A 25,386-nucleotide genomic window follows, 5' to 3' on the forward strand; every position below is an offset into this window, starting at 1 on the left:
TGTTTGCTTTTGGGAAATATGCATTCTTTATTGTTATCAGGCAGCTCCCCACTCCACTTGCCTCTATGCTGATAATTTGTTCACAAGCATTCTATATAGATTTCCCCACCTCAGATATTCAAGAATTACTCAAATGTGCTTACCAACTATATACTACTACCAGCCAACTATGAGGATCTAGCATTCTATCACCAACAAACCTTTCCTGACTCAACTTTTAAGGCAGGCATAGGCAAACTCGGCCCTCCAGATGTTTTGGGACTACAACTCCCATCATCCCTAGCTAATGGGACCAGTGGTCAGGGATGATGGGAGTTGTAGTCCCAAAACACCCGGAGGGCCGAGTTTGCCTATGCCTGTTTTAAGGCTACAACTTCAGATGCAAACTACCTGGTTTTTATAATTCACATAGCTTTTAAAAAGCCCACGTTTCTGTGTTCTCTTTTGATGATTTTGTAGTGCTTCACAGTATTCCTCTTACAATTTACAAATTCAGAGGGTAACACACCATTAATCATTAAATGAAATCTATTTGTGATGCACAAACTGCCCTGAAACACAGCAGTGAGGCTCCCTTCTGCTCTTTAACAGACACCTGACCCAATCCAAGGGTTGTGGCCCATATGCTGGTGCCCATTATGAACAGCAGCTGCTTTGGTGGTAGCTATACCTGGATACAGGCCCTAACACATTGCTAAAGAACAGTTGAAGGGGAAGCCTTCAACAGACATGTGGGCAGCCGAAGCACAGTGGTTCCAACTCAATCATCCCATAGTTTGTCTGAACCATTTCAGCTGGCTCAAGATAGTAGTACAGTGGATCCTCGAGTTACGTACTGCCCTGGATACGTAATGTTTGGGTTGCGAACGCGGCAAACCTGGAAGTGTCCAGTTATGGACTTTTCGTGTTACGTACAGACCCCCCGAATGAATTTAATTCATATCTGGAGGGTCCACTGTAGTGGGTACATGTCTGTGTGGCAGGAAGCATTTTTTTAAAAAAACTGCAGCAACAGTTTGAAATATTGCTTTTACTCTCCCTAGAAATTTAGCTTCAACAATTGCAAAGGCAATTTTTCAACTTTCAAGTAAGGAAGCAGCAAAGTGGAAGCTCAGCACTGATTTCAATAGTTTACAACTACACTTTTAGAAAGCAGGAATAAGTCCTTTATTGTTTCAGGATTTCACTTCTGTCTGACCAACATGCTTTGTTCCATAGGATGTTTCACAAAGGAAGTAGTCGCCATTTGTGACAGCAAACAAGGACAAAAGCAGAGGGAGTGGAATGTGTCCAGTTGCCCACAGCTGTGGGGTAGAATGCAAACAAAAAGAAAGTTTGGCTACATCTGTAAGAGGAGCAGAGTTCTCAGATTTAATTCAGATCTGAAAAGAGGACGACAGCAGAGCTTGAAGCAAAGTACAATCAACGAAACACTGATAGACACATCCCCAGAAAGGAGATTGGACCCAGTCACTTGACAAAAGATCTCATTTCCATTTAACCTTCAACAGAACTAACAAATCATTGGATTACTACTGCATCTCAATGTGAAATTTCATCTCTTGATAAAATTAAAAAATATTACTTCCTTTTTCTTTTGCAATAGGTTTTCCCCCCCTATAAAACCCCCTTCCCATAGACAGATCAGAAAGACCATTTCTTTAAAACAGGTGGGGCACTCTTTTCCTATGGTACATACATCCAATAACTTTGGTATAATTAAACCAAATTTATTTTTAATCTGAAAATTTTAATTCTCTGCAGCTTGCTAACTGAGCGGCTGAAAAGCAGTTTTTGTTTAATATTTCTATAACTGAACAATCCAGTTTCAAAACTGTTTCCAACAATGCCAAGAAGAAACAGAGCTAAACTGGAGCACAGTATAACAAAATATAAACACAAAAATATGGCTAAGGACTCTCATCTCCAACTAATATTTCAGACTACCTAAGACCAGTAATATAGCTCGCAAAAAAGTCAAATATACAATTCAGGCTCACAAATGTTTAGAATAATTGTGCCTATGCATATTTTTTTTTTGGGGGGGGGAATGATATTGACATAAAGATACTTGGATTCCCACAGCACAGATAAATGCTCTCACAAAAAAATGCACCATGAACACATGGCTAGAGATCTTTATTGCTTAAGATTTCATTGGCTCCACTTTTGATTCTTCACTAGTGGAATCCCTAAAACAACCAAATATAATGTCAGAAAGGAGGTAAAAGACAGAATAAGCAACAAAAACACCCTCCCAATTTACCACTTTCAGCTAAGTTGAAGAGGGAAACTGAAGAAATGTCAGGAGTCTTTCGAGATATAAAATGATAGTAGCTTGTTCTTTCTGAAGCCAAAAGACTTTAGGTTCTAAGAAAGACCCTCTGAGAAACATATTCCTCTGTTCTGAGAAGTGGTGCCTCAATGTGGAAAGACTATACAATAGGCTTTAAAGTGTATTCTTAAACAATCGCATTTTTACTTTATAGATTTTAACCATCATATATCTTTAATCCAAGACTTTTGTAAATCTGAAGCTCCTGATTTTTGTTAAAAACAAAACAAAAGTTTACATGGCTGTAAGCAAAAGTCAGAAATGGCAGGCAGTACAGATATCTAGCCAGCTGTGTGTTTTTGCATACTCTGCTTAGACAGTCTAAATCTGAAGACATATATGTGCCTTTGGTTCCCCTCTGTTCTGTACTGTCCAGAGGGCTGGGTTAGCTTTTTGAAAATTAAAAGTACCATATCAGCTGTAAAACAAAATGATGATATGCCTAGCCCACACAAAGTGGGCATTATGCCTGCCTGAACTGATTGATAAATGTGATTTGAGACTCCAGCTCTTTCCTTCAGTTTCAAATGTTGGGAGACAGACCACATTATGCATGTTCTCAGGGTGGAAAGTTTCTAATAAAACAGGTGTGCAAACAAAGAGAATAGTGGGAAGTTATTAAAGACCTCCCATACATTTTAGACATAAGTAGTTAAGGTCTGAACCTGCTGGAGCCATCCCAAAATACAAGAAGAAAGGCGCTCTTCTTGAGAATGGCCCCGGTTAACTCCGGAATCCAAAGATGCCCTTGATATATCCTGTGAGACCACTCTTTGCCTTCTGCTCCACTTTGTCCTCCAGGGGTGGTAAAGTAACATGGTTGAGAGCCAGGTCAAAGAACAAAGGCTTGCATGGTATTGGTTGGAATTCTGGCGGGAAATGCACCAGACTGGCTTGCTTGCTGACAAGAGAAGGATCCAGGCAGAAAGTCTCAAACCGTTCAGAAAGTGGCTTGATATCAAAGGAAACAAAAATCTCAGATAAGATTAGTTGAAACAACATTAGCTACCAAGTGAAGTCTAGCCTAATGGCCAGGCAGGAACCTATTATCTCCTTCCCCATCAGTTCTGACTTTGTGGGTAACATGTCTAAGCCAGTGAGGCAGGTACAGTAAGAATGGATATTTCAGATGTACTGCCATGGAAACCTCAGAACCTTCTTTTAAACCAGTCCACGGGACAGTTTCTCTTCTAAGCCTGAAGAGGAAGTATTTTAAACTCTGCTAGAGAGGGTGTGTGTATGCATACTTACAGAAAGCTGACAGCGTCTCAATAATGAGTCAACTGTAGAGTTGCACAAACTTGGTTAAGCGTTTAGACCTGTTCTACGCTCATTTTTCTTCTCTCTAAACAGCTTCTGAGCTGTCAGATTTCCTCCCAGATCTGGATGAAGGTCCTTATTATCATGCTAAATAGAGTTCAGGTGTAATGCCTGGGTGATTCTACAAAACTGAGCTGAAAAGTATTTTTATTCCTCATGATCCAATGCCACGAAATTCAAAGCTGTTTATGGATGAGGAATGGACTTTCGCTTGCCCAATGGGACTTCCTCTTTCACTGTTCCTCGCTCCCCGGACTAAAAAAAACACCAGTCTGCCCTGGGAGGTTGGGGGACCTGGGGCAGATCTGGGGTGTGTGGGAGCTGCAGAAGGGAGGAAGGGGAAGTCCCAGTCTATGAGCAGCAGAAATCTGCAATTAAATGTACTTGTAAGAATCTGTCTAATTTGTGTAACTAAAAGCATGCTTGTGCAAACTGCAACATGTGGTACATTTGCTGATTATGCTGAAATAATCTATTTTCCATCTCACTAGCTACAAAAACTGTCTTACCTTGCCATCCTTGACCTGGGATGGTGATTCAGTCTCATGGTTGTCACCTGCATCTGAAAGGTGCCACAAGAATATTTTAGGAAAATGCAGCTCCTAGCAATGCAACTACCTATAAAACACATCAATAGTATACAAGCATCTATTGTCACAGCTTTAAGAACATGTTCCTATTCTCTGTTGCAATTTGAGATTTATACGTGGTTGTCCTGTTTTATTTATTTATGTGTAATAGTGCCATCAATACTGCAGTCTGAAATTTGACCCAGGTGAGTGGGGGACAGAAGGAAGGAACGACTGCATGTTCACTTGAGTTACACCGGTTTCTTTTCAGTAGTGACTGAGAACTGTGAGTTGTGCTGAACAAGTCACAGAAAGGTCTGATGCCTTTGAAAGTGAGGATGAGGAATTTATGTTGTATCAGAAAGCCAGTGGAGGTTTCAGAAAAGGTACCAGAGGGGAATGGTTTTGGTGATAAGAGTTCTAGATATACGTAGGCAAGAGGTGTCCACAGCATGAACCAGAATTTTTCTGGAGCAGAGAAAAGGCTACAATTTCACAATGCTGAAAGGGGAGAAGCAATCTATACAGAAGAAATGGAACCCACTCACCTAATATGGCAGCTGCTTGCAAGGAGTATTTTTCTGCATTCACTTGAGTGATCAGCTCTTGGACATCAGGCAGCTCCTAAATAATCAGGTCAATTATGTAAAACATCTTCCAGGTATTAAAAGTTTTATGCCATTAGCAAGTTTCAACCACTGTTCAAAAACTCCTCAGAGACAGAAGATCACCCAGAGCAGCTTCAATCACAACAGATGAGGAAGCAAAGCATTTACTGTGCATATACAAATACAATCCACAGTAGCCATTACAACCCCACAGCCTGCATCCGGCAGTACCACTGAGATACATATATTCAGTATATTTTCTGAAAGAAGAGGAAAGTCTCTGGAAGTCACAGCTGCATTTGCGCACTGTACCTTAAGGTCTACAGAGCAAGAATTTACAAAAGCTAAACATTGTATTACTGCCCAGCAGTTAAAGAGCCAGTTAAATATGTATACACATGGCCGCTAGCTAATTGCACGCGGTCTTTCAAGAGCTTTCACTGACAAAGTTGCTGCATGCTGGAGAGTTGCATACCTTTAAGCTGTTCTTATAAGTTCCAGCTTGGGCCTGGACTTCGTTGGCATATTTCAGAACTCGATCATACAAAACAAGGGCTTCACTCCACTTCTTCACTAGAACATATGACTGTGCAATGAAAAAACACCTAGTGGGATAGGAAGACAACATTGGGTGCATTCAAATTCATGTTAAAAACAGTTCAAACAATAAAAAAGGATATAAAAAACAATTTAAAAGCAATTTAAAAGAAGCACACTCTGCTGAGCAATTTCTTGTCTGCTTCTTGTTATCAATCAACTCAGTTCTCAGTATAATTGGTTTTCTGTTAGTCACAAAAGGGCTGCTTCTGAATTAGCAGAAGAATGTTGCCTGAGGAAAGTGACTTCAAATTCAATCGGTGTTGAAATAATAACTATTTGTTTACGTTTCTGTGCAAGAACTTCCTCTGGGCCTCTAACATTTATATGTTATAAGTTTGTATTTTCCCTGTTTACTGCAATGAAATCACCAACACACTGTGGAATGGCACTGCAAGAAATCTTCTGGTACAGCTTACACAAGAGCTCACAGAACACCACTTATACTTTCTCCTTCTCTTCTTGGTTTTTGGGATCCATGCCTCTGTATTCAAATATTAGCTGTTCTTTAGCTACAGGTAAACTGATCAAGTAACCTTGTTTACTTGAGAATTACCTGTAAGCTTTATACACCAGTGTCTTTATCCCAATTTCCTTTAGGTAGCCTTTATCTTCTTCCAGACCAGGAAGTTGTGGCAACTCTGCCAGATTCTTCAATGATGAAGAGAATTAACAGAAGGGGGGGAGGGGAGAGAAACAGTTCTTGAATATAAATAGTATTTCATAAATCAGATATGCAACTAGTGGTTTCCAAATGAAGGTATCTTTTTTGTAAAACAGATTGTTGTTTTTAAAATCAAATGGTATATAAATCTTGTTAAAATAAAGTAATGATAATCTTTCACTAAAACTAATTAAGTATGGCTTGGTGTGAATGCACAGCTGTCTGGTTGTTTCGCTGCTGCACTGTATTGAAGTAAGCCACAGTTTGGCTTAATGTGTCATCCAAATGCGAGCTCACAATTTAGTTGTCTCCAGACTAACCATGAAGCATAATCGAGGTTCGCTTTTCGTTTATGGCTCATGGCTAGTCTGGAGAGAGCCAAACTACAAGGGTGGGGTTGGACAACGTGTTAAGCTAAACTAGCTCAGCATGGTTAAACAGGAGCAAAACAACTGGGGAGAAGCAAAGTCACCACCCTCTTCTTCCCAGGAGCCCCCAACACTTGTGCCAAGTCACACTTTGGCTTAGAGTGATGTGTAAACCAAACCAGTAGTTTTCACAGGATGGTTGGTTGTTTCTTCAGTAAGAAACACAAACATATGAAATAACTGAATAAAGAAGCTACAGCATCACTCTTTTAAACACTAGAATTTTCTTAAACCCTTTCCACATGCTCCCTTTAAGAATAACCTGCAATTATCAGAATTATCTATGTGCTAGCTGTAGTAAATGCTCATATAGGAAAGTGACAAATGCGCCAAATTTAGTCTCCCTACAATGAAGCCACATTTTCCCCAAAGACTATAAATATTTGGAATGCTGACCAGCTGGGACCGTGTGCTTGAGGTGGAGTCCTCTAGGGACAATGAACACAGCAAAGATGTACTTGCAGGAATGAACAGGCAGGAGAACAGACTCATTTTGAGACCATGAGGCTCTAGAATTTAAGCACTACTACAGGCTATACAGAATTTTCAGCAGAGGATTGTGATCTCTGGTTGCCAAATAATGATCTCCTGCAGCTTTATAGCACTTGTGCTTTCTGATCCTGATTTGCAAACTTAGGAAAGGATTAAGAAATATGGAACCAGAAGACCTCCTCCTGCTCCATTGCTATTACCTGTAAGATGATGTCATAAAGGCGTATCAAATCCTGAGGCCGAGGTGTACGCTTGCCATCTTCCTCGGGCTGCTGCTGCTGAAGCAGCGCCTTCTGCAGTGCCTTTGCCATACTCTCATTGCGCTTGATGGCTGTGGACAGCTTGATGTATGTCAGATAACTAGAAAGCATGATTAAAGGAGTTTTGTTAAAGCCATTTCAAAAACACCTGGACATACCATAAAAGCTTAACAGGCAAAATGGGCAAGTGAACAAGATGACTGTCAAACCTTCCTAAAAAGTTTATAGAATAACTCTAGTCTGACCACCTTAAAGTTTTTCTCGTTGATATATTTGCAACAAAACAAACAAGTAGAACAGAGTTTGGAATATGTTTAACTTTGGCTGGTTTACAAACCCTTATTAGCAATGTTGGAATATTTAAAACGTTTATTATATTGCTGGATTTGAATGATCCACAGTCACAAGCCATTAAGAGTTTAAGATCTATTAAATAAATATTGAGGGTTTTCTCCAAGCGAGTTGTATGTCCCACACAAGCACTTCTCATGCAACATAGCTTCCCCTTCCCTCTTCTCGTTCTATGTGCTCCCTCAAATCTGTTATGGGGTCTCTCCAAACTTACAGAACAGATTTGGTGGGTGCTTGGCAAGAGAAGGGGTGGGGAATTCCAATGTGCAAATGGGATGACTTCATAGGATACAACCCTAAATTAATATCTAGAAGGACTCCCACCTGTGCAGGTACTGGATATTAGTAACCTTTCCAGAATCCACTTCTGAAGAGTGTTCCCGCTGCTTCTGTTGGGAGCAGAACAAAGCTATATTGTATTTATTTGGGGAGCACACAAGAGATAAAACAAAAACTCAAAGCCTGAGAGATACTGTAACCCTACAGGGTCTGTCACAAGATGTTTTCTTCAAGCACTCAGTTAAAAGGTGATGCACAAGGACAATACTTTATCCTCACCTGATCTGGTTTCAGTTCTTCACGAACAGCTTGAATTGCATCTCGACACTCACTCAGCAAGGATTCAAACAGCCGCTCTTTAGTTTCTTCTTCTTCTGCCTAAACAAAGAAGCACCAGAGAAACACTGAAAATCCATTAGGCCTATGCTACTTTTTCTGAAATCTTAAAGGAGGTAAAAGCTCACACTAAGAATTCTAACAACTCAGAAATGCAACATCATGTGAAACTTTACAGAATGTTACACTGCTGGCGGAACAAACTGTAGAAACTTGGCCCTGTGGCTAACATTTCCTGAGATGCACTAGGGAAAGTAGTGTGACTATGTTCAAATCACTGAAAAAAAGGCCTTCTATAGTAGTTTCTCATAAAAACTGTTTGTAACTGTTTCATCAGTGCTGTACCGTATGAACTGAGCAAGAAAAACCAAGAGCCCACCAGGATCATTGTTATATGTTTAGATTGTCTAGTTCCAGACCACAATCTTCAAGGGCAACCCCATGTATAATGCACTGTAGTAATCTACATAGACTACCAGACCAGACAAACAGAACCTCGGCTGTCCCCATCCAGACAGAGGTGCAGCTGGATCATCAGCTGCAGGTGATGAAGGGCACTCCACACCATGAAGATTACTATTTATATAGTGCCATATCATAAAATATCAAGACCTCCAGAGGAAGTAATGGAATCTAGAAGGACCCCACAAGCTGCATACCTGTTCCTTTGTGGTGTGAGACTCCACCCAAAACAGCTTGAACCCCACCCATCCAGTTTAAGGAACCACCCACTATCAGCCTTTCCTAGATTAAGCTTCTGGAAGGCTAAAAGTTCCACTTCCTTGGTATATGGCCTGATTTGATTAGATCAGCGTGTTTGAGAGGCATGGCTTGCGCATTGCAGGATTAGGGCTGCACTCCAGGAGCCAATTACTCTCTAGTTTCATTAGCCTGAACAGCCCTTCAGAAAACCTCCCTAGCAGTTTTGGGATAGGTTTGGGCATAGTAGCTTTAATTACTCATCCAACTAATGTTAACTGGATTAATAAACTTCAAAAATATGCTGCTTATTCTTCAGATATATATAAAGGTGGTTTCTAAATATTAAGGAGGGATATTGGTTACTCTGAACCACCACCGAGACAAGCTAGACAAGTCTGACAGCATTCTCAGCAACACCCATGAGAGTATTTCAACTTCAGACATGCAAAGGGGAAACCAACTAGAATAATGATGAAGTAATAAAACGCCCAGCAGACAGAGAACAGAGCTTCAGTACTGGCATGGGGAGAAGGCTGAAGTTAGTGTATTGATCACTCATGTTAAACATAACTATGGACAAGCACTGGGTGCACTGCAACTGATAACAAGCTCCTTCAAGAAATGGATGTATCAGCAAAGGTTCTTAAAGAGCAGAAGTGAAGGAAAAATAGACTTGAACTGAATTAATAGCTTGAATAAGTAAATACTTGATTCAGAAGCATGGTTACAGTTTTACAGTGGTGCCTCGCAAGACGAAATTAATTCGTTCCGCAAGTCTCTTCGTCTTGCGAGTTTTTCGTCTTGCGATGCACGGTTTTCCATAGGAATGCATTGAAAATCAATTAATGCGTTCCTATGGAAACCGCCTTCCCCCGACCTCTTCTGGCGGGTGGCATTTTAAAATCGCCCGGGACAGCGGAGGACTTCTCCGCTGTCCGGGCAATTTAAAAGCCCCTGGGAAGGCAAGCAGGGGGGACAAAGACTTTTGCCCCCCGCCTGCCTTCAGAAGAGGTCCAGGACAGGCTTCGCGGACCTCTCCGTAAGCAGCGGGAGCGCTCCTTGCGGAGAGTTGCCAGCGCGCCCAGGCTTCGTGGCCCCGCCGCCCGGCTTCGGGACATCGTTCCGATGCCAGGCGGCGGGGGGAGGCTTTCTCGCCCCGCCGCTCGGCATCGGGATGATGCCCCGAAGCCGGGCGGCGGGGGGAGGCGTTCCTGCCCCGCCGCCCGGCATCGGGACGATGCCCCGAAGCCGGGCGGCGGGGGGAGGCTTTCCCGCCCCGAAGCCGGGCGGCGGGGGGAGGCTTTCCCGCCCCGAAGCTGGGCGGCGGGGGGAGGCGTTCCCGCCCCGCCGCTCGGCTTCGGGACATCGTTCCGATGCCGGGCGGCGGGGGGAGACTTTCCCGCCCCGCCGCGGGACATCGTTCCGATGCCGGGCGGCGGGGGGAGGCGTTCCCGCCTCGCCGCCCGGCATCGGGGCATCCTTCCGAAGCCTGGCGGCGGGAGGAGGTGTCCCCGCCCCGCCGCCAGGCTTCGGAGGAGGTCCGAGGACAGCGGGGAAGACGAGCTGCGCTTCCCCACTGTCCCGGAGATTTCCCTATGGGCTGTCGTCTTGCGAAGCAAGCCCATAGGGAAATTCGTCTTGCGAAGCGCCTCCAAAACGGAAAACCCTTTCGTCTAGCGGGTTTTCCGTCTTGCGAGGCGTTCGTCTTGCGGGGCACCACTGTACTTCTCTGCCTGATGAGACCCTGAAAGTATTTTCTTCATAATGTTCAGCATCTGCCAAACAACATTTGTATATATTGTTATGGGTGTATCCATTTAGAGATTCCCTTGTAACTTGTACAAAAACAATTGTGAGAACTGGATATTTAACCAAGCTTTGGCTCATAGGATTGCCTCTAAATAAGACTCATGTATGATCCACTCAACGAGGATTCCTTAAATCTGCTTACTTCATGACAAGTAACAAGTGCTGTTCCTCCATTTGACATGCACCAACGAACCTTTGCTGGTGGGAAGCTAGAAGTACCTTCAGGGAAGAAAATGGAAATACACTTTTTCTTCTGAAGGTTGCCCTGCAGCAGCTTCGTACAAAAACCCAGCTGGAAAGGGGGAGGGGAAAGCCCTCCTTATTTCTTCTCCCATAGAGAAAAAATGTGGTATATTTCCCTTCCCATTCAGCTTCTGCAACTGGCAGCAACCATTTGCTACTGGCTCATTCCTCCATGAAGGAAAGGAAAGTTAGCTGCAGTTTTGCATGTTAAGACTTTTGCAGAAGACAGCGGCAGTCCTGCAAATCCTAACAGGAAGGTAAACTCTCCCTTTGTTATTCTACAACAGGCGTGTTCAACTCCCAAGAGACTGCGATCTACTCCCATTGGAGGGAGGAGTGTGCGTGGGGTGGGTGGATTGCCCAGAATTGTTGAGCTTTCTGGGGGGAGGATTGCACAGAGTTTTGAAGCTTTTCGCCTGTCAATTTTTGTACACAATAAGGTTGCTGCAATCTACCAGGATCAGCTGGGGGGGGTCTACCGGTAGATGGCGATCTACTGGTTGGACATCTCTGTTCTACAAGAACAGGGGGAGAAGAGGCAGCGATCCATGGCTTGTACTTTTGCAAAATTTGCATAACAGAAGCCACCTCTTCTTTCTCCTCCACCCCTATTCCTTGCAGAGGGAAAACATTTACTTTCCCTTCCTAGTGGACTTCGGCAAGATGCAGCAACAGCAAGGTGCTACTTGCACCTTCTGCAAAAGCCTAACACAAAGCCAAACACTTCTCAGAGTTCTCTGCACAAATAAGGTTCGGGGACAGGAGGGGCTGGTGGTGAACTCAATAAATGGGTTTGACGAGTAAGCCAAGACAAAATTTGGGGAGCGATATGTACGTGCAAGTGTCTGCATGTCAACATGTGATAATTCCAGAAGCCAATCTAAGTGTACTCACTGACTTGGCGACATGCCTGATCGTAACAATTATAGGTCAGAAAATACACATCACTTATATCCTCCTACATTCTTTTGGCCAAGGTTCAGCCAAGACACTGGGAAATCGTGAGCTACACCACCTGCTGATCACACAGCTCCATTACACAACTTTTCTGGGCGTATATCTGCCCTGCCCCCAACACAAGTGGATGATGTACAGCTATCTAATTACACACAAGAATACAGGACTTTGACTACAGTAAAAATCACAGTGATAGATTGCAGGGAGTTTATATTTACCTGAGCAATAGCTGCTTCAGTATCAGCCATCCCCAGCAGGAAGATCCTCACTTTGTCTATCTTCACTGGCACTGTTCTTCCCCTCCATTCTACCTCACTCATAGTGGCTGCCTGCTTTGCTCGGGTTTGGGTGATTAATGACTGCAAAACAGAGAAGCTACTATTTAGAAATGCAAATAGAAGGTTGTATTCCCCACAATATTTCACCTAGATCTGTGCAACAATCACGATGACAGCCATAAAATCTACCCATTTCAGTATTTTAAAAATTAATCTGATAACACATTCTTTTTTTTAATAAGCAGTCTGTCATATCCCCTAAAGGCAAGCAATTATCAGAAATCAAAATATTTAAAGTATTTTTTTTTAAATGCTCCTAAAACCACTAAGGACTCTTCTGTTTATTATGCTTAGTCAGAAAATCGTTGCCTACATAAAATTATCTAGATCAGGGTTGTCCATCATAAAGTCAGGGAGTGCTGTCAGATCTCTTAGCGAGGATCCCAGTGTGTTCCATGGCACTTTTACTACACTCAGCACAAATGACTAAACCACCTTCAGTGATCATATGCATCTGGTATGTATCTGCTTTGCTAGGTGGCTAGTTGGAGGAGAGGAACGTTCCAAGTCTTCCAGGACACAACTAGGCATCTGCATGTTATTCATTTTAACATAACAAATAGCTTTCCATGTCTGCAGGACACACTAGATGGCAAGTTTTCTCTACAGCTCATCCAAGTTTGACACTATTGGTCTAAGTTCAGGCTTATGCCAACTTCTGCAAGAAAGGCTCTTTTAAAAAAAAGAGAACAGATTACCTCAAGTTTTTCAGCAAGAAGCCCCTCAGTGCCTCCAGATCTCAGTCTCATTTGCATTAGCTCACTAATAGCAGACTGGTCACCTAAGAAACAAATAGCAGTGTACAATATGTGATCTAGCACATTTTGTTACATTGTGAGAAAACAATTCCAAGCCTCGTGATTGTGAAGTAAATGTAAAGAACACTGGGAGCAACATGTTACATTTGTGTCCTGAATATGTATGCATGAAACAGATATGCTGTAATGATAAACACCAATTTGCAACAGTGGGCTGAGAAAGGCAACTCTGTAGTTACTGGCTATTTGGGGTTATTGGGTTGTTGTTTTTATTTTGATTGTATATATTGTGGTTTTCATGTTGATCTTTTCTGTGAACCGCCCTGAGACCTTCGGGTATAGGGCGGTATATAAATTCAATAAATAGTAATAAATAATTCTCATAATAATATTTTCAGCCCATGCTAAAAAGAGATGCTGACTATGCACAAGGACCCCCAAATTTACAAACCTTCGTTCTTAAAGGAAAGTTACATATTATTCAGCTGCAAGTAGTTTCATCTGTGGTAGAAGACAGAACATGGGGGGATTTCTCAAACCTTTCACATTAAAAGCTACCAATTTTTTATCTATAAAGGAAAAAGTACTGCTGTTTCTGTGAGGAGAAAGCACATGGGGTGGTAATTTTCAGCAGGAAAAAAAATGCTGGAAAGAGAAGGGTAAGATCCTCCTCACGTGAAGATTGCAGCTTTAGCAGCTTCTTCAGGAAAAAACTGCAAGACACATGTACTTTGGACTTTATTTTAAATGACCAGGTTTTTGTCAAGTATTTTGTGCCCCAAGATCAAAGAAAGTAATGGAAAAATTGGGATATTAATTACCGCATAGAAGTGAGGGGGGGAGCAAGCACCTAGATCCAACTCATAACCATTAAAGCCCAATTTTGATTCTTGTTTTCTCAGCTTTCTGTGTTCTCCAGCGCATTTTCAAGCTCTTTTTTGCAATTATGACAGGCAGAACTATTCCAAATAAAAGCAGAAATTACCAAAACATCAAGCTGAGGGACACTCTGGACTTTAAACGGTGCACCAAGAATATGCTTAAGTATGTATTGCCCCTTCGATCTCTTTTGGCAGGCCAGCAAATGTAAACAGTACTAGCAGTCTTTTAAAATATGTTTTTTCTTGGTTTACTTACCAATATTATAAGCACAATAACGAATATTTGGGGAGATCTCCTCCACTCGCTGATTATATAGTATAGCCTGCTCATCTGTGAAAGCACTAGCCAGCTTTTCATATATGGTTCTGCAGCAGAAAGATAAAAACTTAATAGTTACTATTTTACAACAATGACAGTCCTTTCTCTTTAAAATAAATTACAGTTAACAGTACTGAGCTGTTCTTACAAAGGCCTTTTAACTTTAGTTACAGGCAGGTAGCCATGTTGGTCTGCCGTAGTCGAAACAAAATAAAAAACTTCCTTCCAGTAGCACCTTAGAGACCAACTAAGTTTGTTATTGGTATGAGCTTTCGTGTGCATGCACACTTCTTCAGATACTTCTTCTGAAGAAGCGTGCATGCCCACGAAAGCTCATACCAATAACAAACTTAGTTGGTCTCTAAGGTGCTACTGGAAGGAAGTTTTTTATTTTGTTCCTTTTAACTTTATTATCATGCTACTCAGTAGGACAACTACTCTGGGTCCAAAACTGATGGGGGCAGGATTTATATTGGAACACAGAGAAGAATTTGCGTGGAAAAACTCATCAACATGTGATAGGATTAGTTTAACAGTTTCATGTTAACAAAGCAATAGGAAGGATGGGCAAACTCACTTGCATTTGTTGAATGCTTCCATTGCTGCTTTCCATTCCTGGCGCTCAAAGCGGAGCATACCAGTGAGGTATGCTGTATATGCCTGTAAATCAAGGAGAGGTGCCTATTAGTCGGTGCAATAGTACAGTCTCAGTCTACAGCCAGCAAGAATACAGCCAGCAGAGACTGGCAACTTGCCTGAACACTATTCTTTTCCCCGGTTGCCTACATTACCTCAAATACCACGACAAGCATTCATATAGTAAACCTGGCATTCAGCCCTAACATTTACATCACTACATACATCATGCAAGTTATACATTCATGTTTCGAATTCATGTTTTCAGAAACCTAACCCCAAGTGAAAAGGCTTTAGAAATTATGTGATGCTGTTTTGAAAGACACGTTACTAAGACTTGTAGTACTTACTGGCCAGTTGTTGCGCAAGTATTCATGCTACACCACCACACAGAGGGTGTTTAGGTAAATGAAAAAACATGTGCACTATAATAAGTAAATCATTAAGCTGCCAGAGTCAAATAGCTGCCTGGGTGTGATAAGTCACAAATCAGCATATAGAAGGATTCTAGCATAGATAATATTTTTGGAACAAATTCCTAAAGGATGTGTTTATCAATTGCTATTAGCTCAGGTAGCTAAAAATGGAATGCACTGAGGAAGCCCGAATACCAGATGCTGAGAATCACTTGTAAGTTTCAGGTATTTTTAGACACAGTGCTAGACTAGGTAGAATTTTACCCTGACTCAGCACAGCAATTTTTTATTCTTTCTTGGGTTTTTTCTGTGCTCTGCTGACAGTCAGTTTCCTATTCACTAAATACACAAGTTAGGCCCCAAACTCCCACCTCACTCTTCTTGGTTCTGCCTCAATCAAGGAATCCCAGGATTTGTAAAAATGAAAGCCCCATCCCTTGTAGGTTATAGCCCTGAGGGGGCTTAGTTTAACAAGAGGGCTGCATTCATTTCTGGGCAACCTTCCTGGGGTAGCATGCCAGGAGTTGGCAGCACCAGAGGCAAAAATGAGAAGAACAGCAAATGTGAATTTTACCTTTATGCAATAGGCTAGTTCACACACACACACACACACACACACACACACACCCCTCCCTATGCTTCACCCCCCAAAAAGGAAGCAGCATTTATTAGAGTTCAAGGACTCTAATAAACACTGAAAGAAGAAAGCAGGGCTGGTGCGAGATGTGACCTGGGGAGAGCACCACAGGTGAAACAAAGAGACCCAAGTCCTTTTTTTTTATTTTATTTTTTTTAAATGATTTTTATTAATTTTACAACACAAACAAAAAACAAACAAACATAACACGACTTCCCCATACCTCCCCTTCACTGCATCCTTGTTTTAAAATTTTTTAGCAATCCTTCATCCAATTTTTATATTTAATTCTCTTTAAAATTTTCTTAAGCTTAAATTTTTACAGCTGTAATTCTTTATATCAAATCCCTTGACATCTTAACATTCCGAAATTTTACAACAATTTTTAAGATAAATTTTAAATTTTTCCCAGTCCTCTTCCACTGTCTCTCTCCTCTGGTCACGAATTCTGCCGGTCATCTCTGCCAGTCCCATAAATTCAGTCACCTTGGTCTGCCATTCTTCCAGAGTAGGTAGTTCTTTAGTCTTCCAATACTTTGCCAAGAGAATTCTTGCTGCTGTTGTTGCATACATAAAAAATGTTCTATCTTTCTTTGGAATCATTTGGCCTACCATGCCCAAGAGAAAAGCCTCCGGTTTCTTTACAAATGTCCACTTAAGGATTTTCTTAATTTCATTATAGATCATTTCCCAGTAGGCCTTAATCTTCGGGCAGGTCCACCAAAGATGATAAAAAATTCCTTCGCATTCATTACACTTCCAACAGTTGTTATTGGGCAAATGATATATCTTTGCAAGCTTGACTGGGGTCATGTACCATCTATAGATCATTTTCATTATATTCTCTTTTAAGGCACTACATGCCGTGAATTTAATACCTGTGGTCCATAACTGCTCCCGGTCAGCAAACATAATATCATGACCAATGTCTTGTGCCCACTTAATCATAGCTGATTTGACCGTTTCATCCTGTGTGTTCCATTTTAGCAGCAGATTGTACATTCTAGACAGATTCTTAGTATTGGGTTCTAACAATTCTGTTTCTAGCTTTGACCTCTCCTTCTGGAATCCAAAGAGACCCAAGTCCTTATCCCTGCTACTGTCTGACCGTTCCCAGAAAAGGCTCATTTTATATATGGGAGTTCCACTGGAAATATTAGGCAATGGTTGCTACATCAGAAGATATACCGCAAAATGTTGCAGTGCACCTTAACCTCCTAGCAGGAGTGTTCCTGTTCAGGTTTCCAGCCAGCCAGCCAGCCTTACCCTCCTCCAATATAAGCTGCAAGGAGTTCAAGCAGAATATTCCCTGGCTTTCTGTTCCAACTGACACTCAACATCCTGTGACTATAGAATACTCCTCACCAGAGTAGGGGATTTCTTTTTTAGGGCAGAGATAATAATTGTTATTTATTTTTCCAAACTTTATAGAGTTCTTCCAAACAGGCTGATACCTCCTTCCTGTTTCTCAGCCTAAAGTTGAAAGTGAATGGCAGGACAATTATCTATGCTTCCTATATGACAGCATGAAGATTCAACCTTCTGGACAGAAGGTGCGAAATGTCAGATTTGAACTTCCATAAATTGATACGCTACAGCCTGATATTTCCAAAAACCGAGCGGTGTTCAACTACTGCATCTCATCAGCACAACTATTTCAAGTTGCATGACAATTTCCCTCTCTATTTTTGCTGTGCATGGCCTGCACACACCCCAAATCTGCTCCAGAGGGTTGGGGAAACCCTTAGAACAGATTTAGAGGTTGCATGGAACAGGGTGCAGGGAAGGGTGTTCCTTTGCACAAGCCAAAATTATTGCACTGACAAAACATTAACTTAGCACTATATTGGATTCCACTCACCATCCTCAAATATATCACTTGTCAACCTTCCATCACAATTCCTTATATATGTAAATAACAGAGCCTGCTATTTCAAACAAGCATTTGCATCTCCTGACCTTTTTGCTGCATCTGCTATGGCATACTATAGTCCTTTAATCCCAGGTAGACTACAAGAGGAAGCACTGGCTAAGCAGCATACGTATCGGCCAGCTGGAAACATTCTATGGGCTGAACCCAACCAGACTCCTGTCTAAGATTAGCTGCTATCTGCTTTCTTTCCCCATTTTCTGTACTGGTTTTCAGATTAATGATCTGTCTCAAACTTCACAGACCACTATTCTGATTCAGTGAAACTGTTATTTAACTTGGGCTTAAAAAGTCGCTACAAATATACTGGACATTCCTAACCTAATCTCCACAGGAAGTTTTAACATTATTTACAATTCAGATTCATTTATCCAACATGAAACAAAATGTCAGTTTATATCTTCTATGCTATAAAAGGGGTTTGAAAGTTAGCAGTAACCTGAGCTTCCAGCTTGGTCTTGGCATCCACGCGGTTGCTTTCACACAGGCGCTCCAGCTCCTCAGCATGTTTTACTGCTTTGCGCAGGCGAGATAACAAGTGGAATCGTTTGCGAGGTTCTGTGTTGGCTTCCTGCTTAAGCTGCATAGCATAACTCCAGGCTCTCTCGGCATCCATCAGAATCAAGAGCAAGTATCTAGTGTAAGAAAAGTAAAGACACCTTAAAAACCTATTCCAAACAAATTTCTTTCCTTTATTTCACCTGGGCAATAAAAACCCATGGAACAAGTTCTGCTGTGGTTAGGACAGATTTATCTACCCCATCACCTTTAAAGCCTTGATCGCACATCCTGAAGACCATTCTCCTTTTGCATAACTTAAAATTTGTAGGGAAACTGCCTATATTTTTTAAAAAAAAACCTGCTTTGTTGATGTCTAATTGTTTTAGTTGTCAAATGTTATTGATATTCATACAAGTTGTATTCAATTTATTGTATTCGTATGTGTGTTTTTATTCCTTTATTTTATTTCTTAAATGGCATATAACGCCGTACCTTGGTTTTCGAACAGTTTAGTTCCGGAATGTTTTGGTTCCTGAACATGGCAAACCCAGAAGTGACTGTTCCGGTTTGCAAAATATTTTTGGAAGCCAAACATCCAGCAGGGCTTCTGATTGGCTGCAGGACCTTCCTGCAGAAGCCACGATTTGGTTTTCGAACATTTTGGAAGTCGAACGGAGTACCGGAACAGATTCTGTTCAACTTCCAAGGTACGACTATACATAGTATGTATGTATAAATAAATAAATAACCAACCTCAGTTTCAGATGTAGTGTAAAAACCTGGAGGTGGTACAGGTACCTTGAGCAAATTGTTTTGAGGTTGGCTGTGGTCCCTGTTTTGGACTGTGCCATCCACACTGAACTTACGAGGTCCTATGCTGCTCCTTGGACTAGCAATGATCAACACAGGAAAGGGGGTAGCTCCGAATTAGCTTCTGAACTTTTTCATTCAAATATGTGGAATCTTGATACTCAAATCCCATTTTATCTAAAGAATCCCAACAGTTAACCCAACAAATCCGATCCCACAACAAAGTAGAAAGAAACAAAGATGGCATTTTGCCCGCCCGCCCACAAAGAAATTAGCATACAAATATGCATATTGAAGTCTGGTAGTCAGGATACGGATTTCCAAGTCACTACATTTAAAGGAAGAAAAGATCAGTAATCCGCTTCAAAACATTTTTATAATACTGAGCAGGGCTGCCTACCGTATTTTTTGCTCTATAAGACGCACCCGACTATGAGACACACCTAGTTTTTAGAGGAGGAAAACAAGAAACAAGAAAGCAACACAAAGCCTCTTGAGCGAAGAGGCAGGAGCGCTCCGGCTGCGCTCAAGAGGCTTTGCATGGCTATCCCTGAAGCCAGGAGAGCAAGAGGGATTGATGTGCACCAATCCCTCTTGCTCTTCTGGCTTCAGCAATAGCTGTGCAGCCTGCATTCACTCCATAAGATGCACACACATTTCCCCTTACTTTTTAGGAGGGGGAAAGTGCATCTTATAGAGCGAAAAATACGGTGTTTTGAAGTTGAACAGTTCTCTCCTCTCCTCACCAGAACCCCAAATCTGCAGCACACAGTTGAATAATGTCACCCATGGTGATGGGGGAATAGCACTGCTAAGGTACATGTAGTCAAAAGCAATTGATATAAGCATGCGGCACCATTTCCCTTTACTACTGGAGGTTTCTGATTGAGAGATATAACCAGAAGCTTATAACTTTACCTGCCCCTTTTGGCAAATAAAAAATTTAAAAATCAGCACAGCTATTGAGCATCCTAGTACCTGTTGTCAGATAACAGTTCTTCTGTTACTTTCTTGCCTGTGAACTTGTGCCTATTTCCCATCTTGAAGTTAAGAGTTTTTCTGAGTCTTCTTAGTCGTCGGGAGCAGTAACCTCTGAAGAGAAAAACCACAACTTTTTAGTTGTTACAAAGAACAGAACTTGGGCTGGATTCAACTAAATAGGTTCCAGGAGCCAATGCAACAAGCCCTGCTAGCCTAGTGGGGTTCCCCCTCCCCACTTTGCTTGGGAAGGCAAGGAGATTCCCCAGAACAGTGTGTGGAAGGAGGGGATGGGAGTTTGTTCTGTCTGGCAAGCTTGCACTAACAGAAGGATAGGATTTACACAATGTTGAATTCCATTTTTTGCCTCCTATTTGACTAAGAAAGAGGAGGACAGTAAAAACAAACCTAGAGCTATAATACATTTCATATATTAGAGGGCACCATGTGTGGCTGTCATCAGTTTTTACAGTGGAAGACAGTAGTCATAGCCAAAATGTTAATAATCAGGAAATCTTGGCAGCCTACATGACAGATTTACAGAACTGAATGGAACCACAAAGCAGCTGCTTTAGAGTGGTGCACCAAATGGCTTATGGAAATGAAGCCTTTAGTGCCTAGGTAACACACGAGTTCTGAGTAAGTAGCTTTCCATTCAGTGTTTTGCATACTCCTCTACACACCTGTAGGGGACGCGGGTGGCGCTGTGGGTTAAACCACAGAGCCTAGGACCTGCCGATCAGAAGATTGGCGGTTCGAATCCCAGCGACAGGGTGAGCTCCCATTGCTCAGTCCCTGCTCCTGCCAACCTAGCAGTTTGAAAGCACGTCAAAGTGCAAGTAGATAAATAGGTACCGCTCCGGCGGGAAGGTAAATGGCGTTTCCGTGCGCTGCTCTGGTTCGCCAGAAGCAGCTTAGTCATGCTGGCCACATGACCTGGAAGCTGTACGCCAGCTCCCTCGGCCAATAAAGCGAGATGAGCGCCGCAACCCCAGAGTCAGCCACGACTGGACCTAATGGTCAGGGGTCCCTTTACCTTTACTACACACCTGTAAAAGCTGTATTATATAAATTATATGCAACACCCATGCTAGTGCTTTATAGAATTGAAGAAAAAAGCCACCCAACGATTTAACGATTCAAATAAATGGGGAAGTATCTTTAAATGTTAAGTAGATACAAATTTTCATAAAGAAGTGGAAGGAACAGGTACTCTAAAACTAGGTTTGCCATATGTCCGGAATTTCCCAGACATAGCCCTTGTAAACAGTGTCTGGGCGGAAATCACGGAAATGTCCAGGGAAACCCAGTTGTATGGCAGCCCATGTTGGTAGTGTAGATTTTGGTGAATTTCAATAAAAGTAGCTCAAAAGTTTTTGCTTTTTTTAAAGAAGCTCAACAATTTTGGGCAAAACTTTAAAAAGCTCAACAACTTTAGGGGTGGGGGGAGAAGCAGCTCAACAACTTTTGTGACCAGATTTTCACTTTTTGAAATATGGCAGCCCTGCTAAAACTGCAGAAAGAACTAGCATCTGTTTAGACCTAGTCATTTAAATAAAGACAAAAGGACATTGGCTGCAAATCATTCCCGTTCGTTATTCCTAGTATACCAACCTGTATCTCTGAAAATCACCATGCCGTAACCCATGTTGCTGTTGCGATTCCTTAACAATCTGAAGGACTGAAGAACTTGTTAAGGAAACGTTAAACAGGATGCTAAAGATGTATCATTAAAATGACAGTTGTTATTTGGAGCACATGTAAATAACTAATTTTCTATTTTGTAATATTACACTGATACTTATTTCTGAACTGGGAAAGTGTTAAACAAAATAAGTTTTACAGATTACCACAAGTAGAATTCACTGGAAAGCCAATACAACTGTATATATCAATGTTGGCTTGAAGATCACTGTTTAAATTCAATTAAGCTATATTCTAGGAAACCCAATGGTTCCTTATATATTTATAAAGAGATATTTGATGAGATAAAGTTCAATGGGGCTTACTTCCAGTTAACTGTATCGAGGACTGCAATCATAATCATTAGTTTGTGAGATTAACTTATCTGATTTATTACAGTTACAAAATAAAAACTGGTACAGATAGGCCAATGAGTATAGTAAGAGTAGTAAGTGTACAGATAAATTCAAAAAGAAGCCAAAAAGTAGTCTCTACTTTACATTTCCCATCTGCATTTTCAGTAACGCAAGAAGAATAAACACTTAAAATAATGAAGCATCAAAAATTCATTGGGTCTTCTGATCAGTTCTTAATAAAATTTAAAAAATCAACCTTTCTAGGCTCCAAACGCACAATATAAAAAGCATGAACTACAGGTTCCCTCTTCCTGAATCCACAGAAACAAAGATATTTATTAAATCTTAATATTTATGGAAGTCAGCCAATTAGCAAAACAAAGGGCAGAGCACAATAGCAAGCAAGCATAAATGCTCTCCTTATTTCAAGATAGCTAATACTGCATGTGGCAATTGCAGAGTTTGGGATATTGAATTTCTGAAATGGTATACTTTCCAGTAGGTTTCAATGAACTGCTACAACTGTCCACTATGAACACTTTGCAGTATTTAGTGGTAGTTCTGGAGGAGGCGGCAAAAGGTATGCTTTTAAATTATTTTCAGGGACTGTTAAATTTTCTGCTGCACACAACACATTTCTACATGATCACCAGTTACTTTTAATCCCAATCACCGAATTAACTTTCAAACACTGACCTTTGTTCATCTAACAATTTGATGCTGCCCACATCAATCCATAAACAACTATTTCACTCTATATCAGAGTATATCTATTCCACAACAATGGCCTCTTGTCTCTCCCACTGTCTAAATTGTAAACATCTAGGTGCAATGACTTTGTGGAAGTTTTTATTTTAAACTTGTATTGCTTGGTAAAGTGTTACATATGCTGGTAACACCAAGGAAAAATAAATTTCACCAAAAGATCCACAAAGTTTAGCAAAATAACACTTTGGGCCTGGATTTCTTTCCACAGTATAACATTTCATTTTTATATAGCAGTTATGAATGCTTCTCCACAATGTCCAACAGCACAGGGCTGCTATATCAGTCAAAAGAGCTTAGCAGTACTTCTATAATCTGCTATATGGAGCAGATTACAAAGGAAAGACTCCCCCCCTCCCAAAATGTATATGAAACCAAATAATTCCAAAGAATAACTCTTTCCTCCAAAAGGAGATCGGTAAGCAGGACTCAGAATCCCTGCTCAGCTATCTTTGCTACAAACTGCACACGGATTTCACATTTCAACACTGCTTTTTTTCCAGGTAATAAGTCTGCCATGGCCCACTGCCACAAAATAAATTCCACACGGAGCCTTTCAGAAACAGGCGTGGCCTGCAAATCCAGGCTGTTTAGGGGGTGGTAGTGGAAAGAGAAAGTTCTTCTTAAATATGCCATATGTTGCTGGATCCCATATCCATTCTGTCAAAATCTCAAGGAGTAACAGCCCCCCCCAAACAAAAAAACCCCGACCACCCCATAACGCCTGGCTGAAACTGTACCCTACTGTAAAGCTAAGATGGGCGGGGTGTATATAATAAAATTATTATTATTACTAATATGCTGCTCTGCATCCCTAAGGTCCACGTCAGCTGCTCCCGCTAATGCCCATTAGGAAATCTGCCAGTGGCCCCTTCTCCGACAGCCACATCCCCAGCCCTGGGGCAGCGGGAGAAAGGCCCACGGAGGCCGAAGGGGCCAGAGGCTTCCTGAGGGCCAGAGGCCAGGGCTGCATGGAGGGCTGCGCCGCTCGCTTAAGTGACACGTCCCCACTAAGCCCTCCCCAAACCCCGTCATGCCGGCAGGATACTTTCCAGGCCCAGGCTATCGCCGAGGCCGCCCGGTTTCGGCTTTTCATTCTCCTTGTTCTCCTCTAGGCCCGCCGCGGAGCCTCCGCTGTTGCCTCCGCCGCTTCCACCACCTCCACGGCCGCTACCGCCGCTGACCACCTGCCGCTCAGCCGCCATCTTGCGCCTGTTCCACTCGCGGCGCGAGGCATCACGGGACGGGAGAGAAGAGCCGTCGGGAGCCCGCGGCGTAGCGGACATGGGCGCTGAGGATGACGGGAAAGAGGAGGACGGGGCAGGGCTGGGCTTTCGAAAAGAGAAAGCGCTTTAGTAAGGGGCTATTTAAATGGTTGAGGCCGCCCCCGAGCCGCTGCACATTCGGGCAGAGGGAACTGGGGCGGTACGTCAGCAGCTCTGTTAGCATTTGAAGCTGAAGCGGGGAAGCCGGCCCGATTTTTTTTTTGGACTCCAACTCCCATCAGCCCCGGCTAGCGTGACTAACGGCCAAGGATAATGGGAATTGCAGGCCAACAAAAACATCTGTAATTCCCTGGTCCCTCCGCGTGTAATTGTCTAATAATTGAAATATTTGCATGCGCTTACCTAATTTGCACACACACCCCCGCCTGCTTCGTTTCCCTTGCCTTCAGCTGCTGTTTCCCTGAATCTATTTTTATATTTTAGGTTGTGTTCTTGTAAGGCCCCGTGTACTGAGATGGTGTTAAATAAAAGTGACGAATTATTCTAATGGCAGGTTTGAGCAGAGGCTCCTCTTTTAAGTTCTAAGGAGGAATTCGCTCAGCGGAACCGCTGCAGCAGCAGACTCCCCAATACAGAAGACTGCTTCAGCTGTTGTCTGAGCACTGTTCACTTGGGTTTATTTAGTCGAACATTCATTTTTTAGAACCACAGGAGCCCCACAAGGCAGCTTACAAAGCCAAAATAGCACATTAAAAACAACAAGAGTGCATTAACATCAGCTCTGTTACAAACAAAATCAATCAGAAGGAGCCAGCTGAACATGAATTGGGAGAAAGTTTCATAATCCACCATGACTGCCAATTTAGAAAAAAACCAGACATTGGAAGGGTTCCTGTACCTTTAACAGAGCACAATAGACAACAGTAAAAAAGGGTGTTTTCCAACCAGGGCCAGCTCACGACATTTTGCTGCCTGATGTGAAGGACAAAAGGGCAGCCTCCCCCAAGGTATATACAAAAGCCAACTGGACTGATATTTGAATATTACCCCATTACTGGTGAATGAACAATATCCTCCCTGTGCTTGAGGACTGCAGGCTAGCATTGGGGACACATGACACTCACAGGTCTGGCCACTCACCACACCTCAGCACCTGCTGCCTGAGGCAGGTGCCTCACTGCCGCATCATAGAGCCTGCCCTG

General features: G+C 42.2%; 1 protein-coding gene across 2 annotated transcripts; it reads right to left on the reverse strand.

The window, feature by feature from the left end:
- Positions 1 to 1,348: 1,348 nt before the first annotated feature.
- Positions 1,349 to 24,201, reverse strand: SRP68 (signal recognition particle 68). Of its 2 annotated transcripts, XR_014153596.1 has the most exons (17): positions 24,007 to 24,201; positions 21,769 to 21,835; positions 20,155 to 20,268; positions 18,305 to 18,500; positions 14,824 to 14,906; positions 14,184 to 14,293; positions 12,987 to 13,069; positions 12,169 to 12,309; positions 8,183 to 8,281; positions 7,949 to 8,013; positions 7,214 to 7,373; positions 5,986 to 6,080; positions 5,308 to 5,437; positions 4,773 to 4,848; positions 4,165 to 4,217; positions 2,611 to 3,286; positions 1,349 to 2,481 (listed from the first exon to the last, which is right to left on the reverse strand). XR_014153596.1 is itself a non-coding variant. In XM_081850780.1 (16 exons), the coding sequence occupies exons 1-16, from the start codon at positions 24,161 to 24,163 to the stop codon at positions 3,059 to 3,061; spliced, it is 1,857 nt and encodes a 618-aa protein (XP_081706906.1). In that variant the 5' UTR covers positions 24,164 to 24,201; the 3' UTR covers positions 1,349 to 3,058. The 2 variants fall into 2 exon arrangements, 1 of the variants encoding a protein (XP_081706906.1); XM_081850780.1 differs by having other exon boundaries at positions 1,349 to 3,286.
- Positions 24,202 to 25,386: the final 1,185 nt, after the last annotated feature.

The sequence above is a fragment of the Podarcis erhardii genome, assembly GCF_964252035.2.
Source record: "Podarcis erhardii genome assembly, chromosome: 2".
In the NCBI taxonomy this organism is placed as follows: domain Eukaryota; kingdom Metazoa; phylum Chordata; class Lepidosauria; order Squamata; family Lacertidae; genus Podarcis; species Podarcis erhardii.

Excerpts from the sequence above, each read along its gene's own strand:
- SRP68 (XM_081850780.1), bottom strand. The coding sequence starts at position 24,163 with ATGGCGGCTGAGCGGCAGGTGGTCAGCGGCGGTAGCGGCCGTGGAGGT. Across the intron at positions 8,014-8,182 it reads AAGAACTGAAACCAGATCAG|AAGCAGCGGGAACACTCTTC; the intron begins GTGAGGATAAAG and ends TGCTCCCAACAG. Across the intron at positions 4,849-5,307 it reads CTTATAAGAACAGCTTAAAG|GAGCTGCCTGATGTCCAAGA; the intron begins GTATGCAACTCT and ends CTGATTATTTAG.